The sequence below is a fragment of the Fomitiporia mediterranea genome (assembly GCF_000271605.1).
Source record: "Fomitiporia mediterranea MF3/22 unplaced genomic scaffold FOMMEscaffold_6, whole genome shotgun sequence".
Taxonomy (NCBI): Eukaryota; Fungi; Basidiomycota; class Agaricomycetes; order Hymenochaetales; family Hymenochaetaceae; genus Fomitiporia; species Fomitiporia mediterranea.
In genome coordinates, this window is record NW_006760391.1 from 1547199 (window position 1) to 1559118 (window position 11920).

At 44.9% G+C, this 11920-nt stretch overlaps 5 protein-coding genes across 5 annotated transcripts; 1 reads left to right on the forward strand and 4 right to left on the reverse strand.

Moving 5' to 3' along the window:
- Window positions 1–360: 360 nt before the first annotated feature.
- FOMMEDRAFT_28480 (uncharacterized protein) lies at window positions 361–1943 on the reverse strand (the record flags this gene model as incomplete). Its single annotated transcript, XM_007266460.1, has 5 exons — window positions 361–609; window positions 693–967; window positions 1106–1130; window positions 1537–1653; window positions 1752–1943. The coding sequence occupies 5 exons, from the start codon at window positions 1941–1943 to the stop codon at window positions 361–363; spliced, it is 858 nt and encodes a 285-aa protein (XP_007266522.1).
- A 455-nt stretch (window positions 1944–2398) lies between these two features.
- FOMMEDRAFT_107807 (uncharacterized protein) lies at window positions 2399–5267 on the forward strand (the record flags this gene model as incomplete). Its single annotated transcript, XM_007266461.1, has 10 exons — window positions 2399–2872; window positions 2928–3010; window positions 3061–3104; window positions 3153–3182; window positions 3230–3273; window positions 3331–3423; window positions 3479–3704; window positions 3757–4181; window positions 4242–4310; window positions 4362–5267. Exons 1-10 carry the CDS (start codon window positions 2528–2530, stop codon window positions 5265–5267), a joined length of 2265 nt encoding a protein of 754 aa, XP_007266523.1. The 5' UTR covers window positions 2399–2527.
- A 41-nt stretch (window positions 5268–5308) lies between these two features.
- Window positions 5309–5664, reverse strand: FOMMEDRAFT_20057 (uncharacterized protein; the record flags this gene model as incomplete). The annotated part of the gene is made up of 2 exons (XM_007266462.1): window positions 5309–5511; window positions 5572–5664. Coding segments are annotated over 2 exons (171 nt in total), but the record flags the coding sequence as incomplete, so codon positions are not given.
- Window positions 5665–6598: 934 nt separating this feature from the next.
- Window positions 6599–7297, reverse strand: FOMMEDRAFT_20058 (uncharacterized protein). The gene has a single exon (XM_007266463.1). The coding sequence runs from the start codon at window positions 7104–7106 to the stop codon at window positions 6798–6800; it is 309 nt and encodes a 102-aa protein (XP_007266525.1). The 5' UTR covers window positions 7107–7297; the 3' UTR covers window positions 6599–6797.
- Window positions 7298–8579: 1282 nt separating this feature from the next.
- FOMMEDRAFT_167961 (uncharacterized protein) lies at window positions 8580–9947 on the reverse strand (the record flags this gene model as incomplete). Its single annotated transcript, XM_007266464.1, has 3 exons — window positions 9192–9947; window positions 8999–9141; window positions 8580–8948 (listed from the first exon to the last, which is right to left on the reverse strand). The coding sequence occupies exons 1-3, from the start codon at window positions 9379–9381 to the stop codon at window positions 8580–8582; spliced, it is 702 nt and encodes a 233-aa protein (XP_007266526.1). The 5' UTR covers window positions 9382–9947.
- Window positions 9948–11920: the final 1973 nt, after the last annotated feature.

The window sequence follows — 11920 nt, forward strand, 5'->3', positions numbered from 1 at the left end:
AAAAAAGGTATTATAAACAGTAGTTTCTGTGTCTTATAGGGAATATATTCTTTATATTCTTTAGTTGTAAATTACATAATATATTCTTATATACCTTTTACAGAAGGTTCTCACTAGAGATCAAGTACAGTATATGGTATCAGCATACTGAATTGACTGTGTAATTATACCCAAGTTTATTCTGTCAGATTGAACTGATTTATTGTAATTTACAATATTTCAAATTAATTAGAGTAATACAATAGAGTCTGAGGTATTCTACTATATTTAATCACAGTATATTAAGAATCTTGTCTCTAGTATTCAAACTATGGATCAACTCAATCACTAACAATTTGAATAATATAACACTATAGTTATTTAATGGTGTAAAGCTATATGCTCTTCCAATTCAGTATGGGGACAATTCCTAGTCTGCAGTCTTTCACACTTGACAATTACTTTTCCTTTGTCAGACCATTTGACTTTTGTTGTAGTACTCTTCATCATAGGTGAATCTTCTGGTTGTGGTAGAATGATAGGAGCTGTACTATCATTACTATCAAATGATACATAGACTTCTGGTCTACTATTAAAGTTGTATAACTTTAGGAAGGTAATGTCTATTCTCTATATGTATAACCAAGCCAGCAATACACATATCAGCTAAAATATCTTATAAGACAAGTTAGCATGCTTTTAACTTTACGTACTTTTGGGTCTGCTGTTATTGTAGAGAGTCCTGCTTCAATTTTTTTACGTGAGTCAGAAAAAGGTGATCTAGATACACAGAATTTGTGAGTCACATTGACGTTCTGAAGAAGAGTGTCCCGGTTAGGGTTCAGTCTTATTTTCCACGACCCTTCGACCTGCTTTTCGCCATCGTCATACGTGATTGTTACTTTGTACTCAGTGTGTGTCGGTTTTGGTTTTTTCGAATTGTCACCAGACATTTGGATAGTGTGTACTAAGGTACGTTGAACTGGGACTGATTGGAAGGGTGCATGCACAGAAAGGAATTATATTTGGACATTCTTGTTTGCAGGAGCAATGTCACCTTTTACGTACCCATCAGATCTCATAGACTTTTGCATACTGACGGACTGGATTTAGCAAGTGGACTCACATGACTGATCAAGGCCTTCAGCAATCTTTGATGCATACAAAGTAGATCAAATGTGCTGTGTCTTGTGTAGTACATGTTTTTGAAGATGGAGCTCAAGAGTTAGTTTGTACTAATCATCAAATGTCTTTCTATGGCTATAATCCATCAGTAGTGTATGTATGAATATATTATGCAATTAATATAAATCAACATCACTACAATCTATGATTAAATCTTAGTAGGGTACAATTCGCTTTTTGCCTATTTATGTTTGTTTGAGACATGTCTATCTTCTGAAGTCATGCAGGAACTTGATACATTCTGATTCCTCTCTGAGACAGGATTGTTTACTTGGATAAAAGCATGTATGTAGTCACACCAATATCATAGCAATCTTCATCTTTAATCCTCCTGCAAGCAACTGTGACAGTTGCATTATTTACGTTTTTCACCTTTGAACTGCTAGTTGTTGGGTATGAGGCATCCGGCTGTGGGAGACCAACAGGAAGTTTTCCATCATTGTTGTCAAATTGAACAGCGACATCTTTTCCTTCGTTGAAACCACATAGCTGTAGAGCAGTAAGGTCCACTCTCTATTTGTGATATCGGGTTGATGCATCACACGTCAGTTATAACTATGCAGTAACATGAGTTTATCAATACATACACTCGCATTACCTGTTTTAGTACTGAATGCAGCAAGCATTTTTGGATTGCTTGCCATTGGTTTAGACTTGCAGAATGTGTTTCGTGGTTTGGTACTCCGAAGCTCTGTAGTCCATGAGTTGCTGAGCTGTCGACCGTCTCCGTTGTCATATGTGACCGTCAATTCATACGTAGTATGAATCGCTCTCGGCATTTTGCCAGACGAGACAGAGAGTATGTGTAAATTGATCCGAGTCGAACACCTCTCTTGACATGTGTTCTTATATTAATGTGCATCCTATGTTGTTTGCATCTGAACAAGTACCCTTACGAGCAGCTTCGTTTGCTGATGGGGATTTGTTATTTACGTATTCTAGTTCAATCAATTTTGCTCTGACGAAAGGCCATGCCTGGAGCCTTGGACATGCGAGTTGCATTGCCATTACCCCTTGGTAGTGCCTCCAAAGAAGCGGGGATGGCAATAGTCCATTTGTTTGTTCCAGTCCTTCCAGCAGCTTGAACGTATCGTCGGTTAAGTATGGCTTTTTTATGCATCCTGGGATATGCACAGGCTACATGATGAGTAATCAACCCATATTTGAGTCTGTGTACAATCTTCCATAACGGGAATGAGATGCGTAACAGCCAACTTCGCCTCTTGACCGTGACCTTAGACCTGACCTACTCATAGTGCCTCGAAGGATTGCTCTAATGGATCGGACCAAGGCGAAACTGGCGACTTTCTTCAACAATGACGAAGAGGAAGAACAGACGTTTCCTGTATGATGGATTGCAAGCATGTTCCATCTCCCTGTAGCTCAAACTCACACACCTTTGGCTCTCCTTAAGCAGAAAGTAGTAGACGACCAGAAACTATCACAATACACTCAGGGGACCGTCCGAAAATCCAAGCGGGAGAAAGAGAAAGAAAGGGAGGAGGCAAAGAGGCGTGAAGAAGAGGAGCTAGCCGCGAAAACGTATGCTGAATTCCTGGACGATTTCGAGGGAAACACTGCCCGTAAGAAGGGAAGCGGGTTTGTCAGAGCTTCTGCGGCTGGGGCGAGCGACAACCTCGAATACAACCCCCGTGGAAGAGGCCAGAGAGACCTAGGAACACGGGCATTTTATGACGATGACTCTCCGGTATGATTCCCTTCAACGCAATTTACCAAAGTCTATGTGCTCACTTCAACGCTAGCGCCAGCCTTCCCCTCCTGTTGCACCTGCTCCCAAACCGAAAGGCAAACGGGCCATGGATGATTTTTTGGAAGTTATCAAAAAGTACGAGTTATATAAGCTATGCTGGTCTGGAGCTGAATTCCTCTTTGCAGAGAACAGGCAGAGCGAGAACGGAGACTGGCAAGAAGTAGCCAAGGTTCGTCGTGCGCCTAACACTGAAAACGGGCACTTATCGTAAATCTAGCACAAGGGCGGTCTGTGACAGCGCTTGCAGGTAGGCGATTCGATTATGCCTTTGAGCATTTCTGCTGACGGACTTAGCCTATGAGGGCCAGAGTGGAAGTAAAGACCGTGGCGACCCCTTGGTACGACATGCCCAACTTGATACAACAGAAGGACACGAATTTGATTTCTTGATCTAGACTTCTAATATTTTTGTTGCAAATCTGCCACAGAACGTTAACGAAACCTCTTTGGGCAATTTCTTTGCTTCCCGTTGTGGACCAGTTGGCTCCGTGAGTACTACAAGGGACTCTCGTCTCTTTAAAATTTTACAATGAGGGTCTTCAGGTTAAAATTATGTGGCCCCGTGGAGACGCTACGCTTGGCCCAGGTGCAGACATTACAGCGACGCGTGCAAAGCGTGCTGGTGGACTTAGCGGATTCGTATCGTTTATGAAACGCAAGGATGCCGAAACAGCAATCCGAGAAATCGACGGCTTTGACTGGGGAGGCTCCATTCTGAGAGTTGGGTGGAGCAAAGCAGTACCAATGGCAGCCAAGCCTGCCTATGCGAGTGCGTTGTCTCACTATAACGTAATATAATATTCACGAGAGTTCTTTCTCAGTTTACCCTGGGTCGCGCTCAAGGTCTCGGTCCCGGTCTAATGACAGAGCTCGAGGACGGAGTCGAAGTTACTCACCGGACCGTTATCGATCTCGATCACATTCACGCTCTCGTGGATTTAAGCGTCCACGTAGCTATTCTCGCAATTGGTCGCGTAGTAGAAGTAGAGCTCGTTATCATAAGTCGAGGTCAAGGTCACGATCCCCTTCCTACGTTCGCGCGAGGAGGGATAGTCGGAGTCGAAGTCGGGGCAGACATCGCTCGTATAGTCCGACAGGACCCGGCCGGATTGGCGTGGATCCTGATACCGAAAAGTTCATTCGGACTGTTGCTCTGAAAGTTAAAGATAATGGGGAGAAGTTCGAGGACCTTCTCCGCGAACGAGAACGTCAGAATGCGAAGTTCAGGTTCCTGTTTGACCCTTCAGTAAATGACTTCAGTTACACATGCAAATGATTTCGAGACTGATTAAGTAACAAATCATAGACACCTGAGAATCTGCTTTATCGTTCCCTAGTTAATGGTGAATCCATACTTGAAGGATTTGACGACGAAGTAAGCCCATCCTATTCCATTCACGGAAGACGATGTTAACCAAATCCACAGGGCTACAACTCAATCTACTCTACGGATTCAGCCGAAGACTCCGAGCGTGAACGAGTTCGTAAAACCAAACTCGGAAAACTTGCGCGTCGCAGGTTCGAAGCAATGCTCCGAGCACTCTCCGGCAAACGCGGAGAACTAGCACGCTGCATGGCGTTCAGCCTCGAGCACGCCGAAGCAGCATCAGAAGTCAGCGACATCATCGTATCCTCCTTACTAGTCGACGGTACACCCGTCCCAAGGAAAGTCGCGCGTCTTCACCTCATCTGTGATATCCTACACAATTCCGCTGTGACACTTCCGAGTGCTTGGAAGTTCCGGCAGGAGTTCCAGCCTCGACTTGGTATTGTCTTCGATCACTTGTCGGGAATCTATCATTCGTTCCCAGGACGGATTACGGCGGAGACGTTCAAGAAGCAGATTACTGCCGTCCTTGACGTTTGGGAGGATTGGATTGTATTCCCTCCGGAGTATATCGAGGCCTTGAGATCTCGTCTGGATGGTACGATAAATACCGAGATGAAGGACGAAGAGGAAACAAACGAGGAAACAGAAGCCCGAAACGAGACACCTGTTTTCACAGCGAAGTTCAAGACAAGTGCTTTCAAGCCTGCGGAAGTCGTACAAGAAGATGCTCCTGCGACTAAAGCTAGAAGTGCTGCGGAAGACGAAGACGGTGAAGCAGACATGGACACGGATAGTGACGCCGAGGAGCAAGTAAAGCCCGACGCAAGCGCAGAGGATGTGGATGGTGTGCCGATTGACGACGTGGATGGAGAACCTATCGACGGCGATCCCATTGACGGTGATCCTTTGGATGGTGACCCTATTGATGGCATGCCCATTGATGATGTTGACGGTGAACCTATCGCAGACGATGATGCCAAGTCATGCGAGACGGCTTCATAAACAATCTCGATGATGTAGCCGTTGACGTCCTCCAGGAGGCGAGGGACATGCTAGCAACCGTACTTATCGATACCATCGGTACGGCATTAGCTCTCCGTGGAGGCGACGCAACATACCCCATTCAAGTCATACTGGCAATTCTAATGGAGGTATGCCTCTTCATTATCTATAACAAACACCTACCAACCGTCCACCACAACAGAGATTTTTGGACGGCCATGCTGAGGATGGCGACGTCGAAATTCTGAATGCCATCGTCGTCAATATCAATCCGTAGTCATTAATAATAATAATAAAACTGTACCCGGTCGGTTTGTTCTGTTATTGCATGCAATCCGTCCGCCTTTAGAGTAGACAACTGCAACGTATAATGAAAGAGAACTTGTCTTGGATCATACTTCGTAACGAGATGCCTGACACGAGAGGGAAAATGATACGGGGCAGTACCTTACCCGTAATCCCAAGTCATGAGGATTAAATAGTATCCAAGAAGCATGAGCCACCTAGACTGATTCTGAGGCGCAAAGCGTAAGTATCGCTTTTCAGTACTCACAGGTAATTATCGATCCCTCGGGAGATTTGTATAGTCGAACAGTTCAGAATATTCCCTAGGATGAGGACGCAACATCATTTCGAGTTCAAGCAACTTTTTTATCGAATCGATCAACTAATTTGTATGCGTACAGATCCAAGACGATGGGGTGCAAAGGCATGTCTCGCTTGCAAGGACTATAGATAACTGCGAAATGAGAATATTCTGTGTGTTCTTTGGCCAGAGATTTTGCTGGGTGGCACGATAGGACTGTGGCGCACATAGTAAGCGAGTAAAAATGAGATTCTCGGTTTTGGAACTGGAACGATCAAGCAAACGAAGACAAATATCTCATCACGTGCCTTGCACAGAACTCAGACTCGGACATCGGTCCGAACTTGTTTGTGTGTTGATTGTCTAAGATCGTGACAGTGCTCTTTATGGTCTGTGCTGAGTCTGGGTGTTGTGAAATTAACGATCTACGGTGCACATAGCTATTTTCTATAATCTGAAAAACAGATTGCCTAAGCCCTAGGCTGGCCGAGAAGTTGCGAAATCAACTTCATAGTGGTCAGAGCAAGCACATTAGTTATAGTAGGCATACGAGCGAGACGGCTGGTCAATTTAAATTGGGACACCATCAACGACGGTTTCGCAGTGTCTCGTTTATGTTGTTGACTGAATCCAGGAGTTGATAGATTATGCCAAGGACTTCGTAGTTCCACTCAGGCTCAAATATCAGGGGCGGCGCAACGAAGTCAGCACCTGCTATCTGATCTTCGAACAGGCGGGGAGCATTGCCCTCCTCAGCGGGTGCATTCTGCTACTACAGCATAAATAGTGTGACTGATTGTTGTGAAGTTGACCACATACTGGGATATACCAATCGTGCCTGTCATCGTCGTCGGGCAGCTCAACTGGCCTCATTCGAGGTGCAGGTGGCATCGGTTCGATGTCTATTCTAGGCTGGATAAATGAGGCCTCGAGTGGGTTGAAGTTCATGAAGACTGCGTAGAAGGTCTTGTGATAAATTCCAAAAGGACGAGGCAGTGATGGTGGGTGAAGATGAAGGGTGAATGAACAATCAGGCCTCTTTTTATATGTGGATCACAGGAGCAGCACGGGTCCTTGGTGGCTTTGGAATGATCGAGCCACGAAAACAACACTAACATGATGCGTTCTGACGCGTTGCTCATTCGTGGCTGCGATTCATGGCAGATCTCTCGACATTTCTTTTTGGTGTATCTTAGCGTTGACCGCACGGTGAGTTCCATAGCTTTTTGTCTCTGTGACAGCCAAATGTGCATGCAGATATTGCAGAGGTGCCTGTGTACTCATGAGGTCGATGGTTTGCCTTTACATCCAAAAACCAGTCTTTGAAGCTTTCCTGTTTTTAACTGTTCTAACCCTCATTGTTTAATGCTCCCGCAAAGCAGACCACGGTTCAGTTGTGTATCATATAACCGACGAGTATTCGTTATAGTCCGATTTATATTGTGACCCACTTAGGATGTGATATTGAGCTTGAGAATCAGATAAAGCTCGTTGAAAGGCAGAATCTTTGTTTCCCGCTTAACATGGCTCCTATTCTTATGCCAAATGCACCAGCCACTCTCTACACAGGCTCTGGTTCTACTCATTATGTATATTTATTTCGTACACAAACTTGTCGTAAATTCAGCCGGTTCGGGCATTCATCTTCAATTCGGCATGTGTATTTGACACGAGTTAATTTCACGGCATTTAGAAATAAAAAAATATACTGTACCCAGCTGTATGACCGCAACCAAGAGTAGTGCGTTACAGCCAAATTTGGGCAACTAGCCCTGAAAATAGTGTTACCACAAAAAAATTAGGCAACCGGTCCATCTAGACAGCCACTGCATAAGTATTTTCAATACCACTTTTTTATTCTTGTAATGCTACTACAAGTACAACTCATCTAAATTTCGCGTTACCTGTAGCAACCCAACCAGTGCTGCGTTACCGTTACAGTTGCGGTCATACAGCTGGGTACCCGGTACAGTATACAGGTTCCAGGAACACCAGCCGCCATAATCTGAGCCACAAGTACAGGCACGTGACGAAGCCTTTGGCCATGTTTGATCAAAACTGAGGATCTCATTATGATCGCTTATTATGTGTGCCACAGTTCTGTAAATCCACTTCGATGCAGAGCCTCTGGGAAGAGCAAAAGGTGCACCTAATATTCCCGCGTCTCTGTTATCCGTTGACCTTTGGAGGCGAGGCGTGCATTTGCGCCCCATCATGTCGGATCTTTACAACAAATACACACAAATCGATCGATGAAAGAGTTGATTGAATTCGAATGGGGATAGCTTCCTCGCACTTAGGAGTATTCTGGATTGTTCGACTTCAGAGAATCGAGAGAGAGGTAGAAACAATTTCAGGTGAGCAATTAAAGGCAGCGCACACGCTTCGAGCCTTAGAACCAATCAAGATGGCTCATGTTACTTGCAAACTATTTAATCGTCATGATATTCAAGTCTACGGGTAGGACACTAATTCTCAAGATTACCTCTCTTGCATCAGGCCCACCGTTATGGTACAAAATAATGGACGTCTCGTTGTACGTTGCAAGTATCCATCCCAAAGGTGAGTGGCTTGCTTGTTATGACAGAATGAACCAAGTCTGCACAGATTTTTAGCTACAGATCAATATTCCTTATAATCATGTTTAGAATTTCGATGTCTCCGTCCCCACCATGGCCGTCCAGGAATCTCTATTGTGATGGATGATCAGTAGGCGTTCCTTATAGTTAATGGAGAGGCATACATCCATCAAAATAGCGAACACGGCTTGAATGGGGCAATTTGCGACTATCCGGGTGCGCTGATGCGTGGCCGACAGTATTGATGAGTTCAAGCGCCGCCAGATTCCTCGCCTCCTGGAAGAGATCAATGACTGTATCATCGAGGTTTATATATCCATTCTGCGCATTTTGTTGCAGGTTCTGCAAAGCCTCGTTTATGCCGTTGACCGATTCCAGGAGTTTCTGGATTCTGTCAAATTTCGGATAGTCGTACTGTTGCTCCAACGCCGGAGGTGGTGCGATAAAGCCGACATCTCCTTCCGTCTCATCTATGAAAAGGCGGAGGGCATTACCTTCCTCCATGGGTGCGTCCGGCTACTACAATGTAAATGCTGTACATGGTTAAGGTAGAGTTCATCTCATACCGGAATGTACCATCCGGGCTCGTCATCACCGGGTAATTCCGCTGACCTCATTCGAGGCGCAGGAGGCACTGGTACAATATCTATTTCAAAATGGAAAAACGGCGCCTCGGGTGGCATAACGAAGGCAACTTGTGCTTCCTCTTCTTCAAATGGGTGGAGGGCATTACCCTCTTCGAGTGGATTATCCTGCTACCACAGCGTAAATGGTGTGGGCAGTTATAGTGAAGTTCATCACATGCCGGGTTGTACCAGCCGGGGTCATCGTCACCAGCCAGTTCGACTGGCCGCGTTCGAGGCGCAGCAGGCACTAGTACATCGTCCAGTCCAGGCTGTATTAAGAAGGCCTCGAATGGATCAAAGTCCATGAAGTAGGTAAGATCCATTTTGGGAAAAATGCAAAAAATGCAAAGGAGATCGGGGCGGTGATGGTGGGTGAAGATGAAGAGCGAGTGGATAATGGCGCCTCACTTACAAGTGGATTGTGGGAATGATGCATGTATTTGGTGATCTCAAAGGGATGAAGCCACGAAACCACGATACTAACATAGCACATCCTTAACGCGCAGCTCGCTCGTGTCTGCGATTCGTAGCGGACCTCTGGTTCTCTTTCATTGCGTATTATCTGGCATTTGCAACTGATTCTTTGGCTTTCATTTATCGACCCTGCTTTGACCGGACGACGTGATTTACAGCTTAAAATAGTTCACTCGCCAGTCGAGAATCCGGACAGGTTAGCTCTGTCGACACAACATCTCGGTATTGTTCCATTTGTGATTCTGTGAGAGGACCTCACTTTCGGAAATTTCGAGCTGGATTCAAAGGGTGGCACAGGCAGTGGCACTTTTTCGGCGACTTCAGAAGTAGTTTCATTCGAAAAAGCTTCCTAAGAAGAGCCTGTACCATGTCTACGGAAACGTGTTTATGCGAGATAATCTCTGGAGAGATTTTTTTACACCTCCAGTAGTTGAAGCTCTAATTTATCGGAATTAAAATGGTCCTCAGCCCTCTATCTCAGTTCACCTTTGTCACAGCTGGTTTAACCAGACTGGTGGAGAATGGGTACGTACGCTCTAATCAATATATGTTAAGTTTCTGATGTGCTTTGTAGATGGCAAACTTGCATGTTTCGTTTCTAAGCTGTTTCCCACACAGAGCTGCTAAAATAAGTCTTGTCTACTCCAGTACAGTGCTCCTCTCTTACGAGTCATCCCCCAACTTGGTCCTTGTCTCCCAGCATATAACTATTTCTCGTGCAACTATAAACTCATGATGAGGACTAGTTAACGCTGGACGTATAAGATTTCGTCATTAATTGCCAAGATTGTTGGACATCTTATTCTTGTTTGTAGATTGCAAAATGGCAAGGTATAGCCATCAGGTGTTGCTGCTGCACTGAAAGTCCCACTTAAGGTGGACGAGAAGGCTCTTGAGCAGGTAAAATCAATTACTATTGGTACCTCGTCATTCGTTTATTTCCGCCGTCCGGACGCAACATTTGCTCCCGCGTTCTGAAGTCGTCGCACTAGTCAATACTTTGTGTCGGTTTACGGATAGCTTACAATCCGCGCACAATTTCCATAATATGCGGGTTGCCGCTCTGACTGACGAAGCTGAAGAGCTTACTCAAGAAACAATCGGGTCTGCCGCCATTGCTGTAAGGACAGATTAACTAGGTGAGAAGCACTCATGCTGACGTCCTTTCATCCCCAGATTGCACCATCTTATCTATTACTCGTTCACGAACGTGATACCGTCGGCTGGTTAGGCTAGCGAGAGACACACAGGATTCTCAAGCAACGGTCATTTCATTTCGAGTATTCCTGTGAATAGCGTACGACTGATTCCTTGAGCACATGTTGTGTGACTGACTTAGTCGTCGAGCTTATCCGTTCGTTGGTGAAGTCTTCAACTAACGAGAGGATCTTCGTTAAGCTATCTTTGAAGTTCCTCTCTCTTCCTTACTGCTCATCCTCACTGTTACTGTTCGTGTTATGCGGACCACAGCCCATTTGTATATCATACAATACACACAATAGAATTATTCTATTTAATGACTTCTGATATCGTGATTTACATTATGAGTCACTAAATAGCTAGGATTGATGTTTGCCCCTCACCATTCACAATACCTACATTCAAAGGCAGAAACTTCATTTCCATTTCACACACCACTTCACTTTGCATTCAAGACATCTAATTGCTCACCATTCAGGATTCGAGCTTCCACTCAAATTATAACAATGTTTTACACATCATTGACCCACCAAGCTCGGCCAGCCTAGGGCTTAGGCAATCTGTTTTTCAGATTATAGAAAATAGCTATGTGCACCGTAGATCGTTAACTTCACAACACCCAGACTCAGCACAGACCGTAAAAGAGCACTGTCACGATCTTCGACAATCAACTCACAAACAAGTTCGGACCGATGTCCGAGTCTGAGTTCTGTGCAAGGCACGTGATGAGATATTTGTCTTCGTTTGCTTGATCGTTCCAGTTCCAAAACCGAGAATCTCATTTTTACTCGCTTACTATGTGCGCCACAGTCCTATCGTGCCACCCAGCAAAATCTCTGGCCAAAGAGCACACAGAATATTCTCATTTCGCAGTTATCTATAGTCCTTGCAAGCGAGACATGCCTTTGCACCCCATCGTCTTGGATCTGTACGCATACAAATTAGTTGATCGATTCGATAAAAAAGTTGCTTGAACTCGAAATGATGTTGCGTCCTCATCCTAGGGAATATTCTGAACTGTTCGACTATACAAATCTCCCGAGGGATCGATAATTACCTGTGAGTACTGAAAAGCGATACTTACGCTTTGCGCCTCAGATCAGTCTAGGTGGCTCATGCTTCTTGGATACTATTTAATCCTCATGACTTGGGATTACGGTAAGGGTACTGCCCCGGCATCATTTTCCC

Excerpts from the sequence above, each read along its gene's own strand:
- FOMMEDRAFT_20058 (XM_007266463.1), bottom strand. The coding sequence starts at position 7,106 with ATGCACATTTGGCTGTCACAGAGACAAAAAGCTATGGAACTCACCGTG.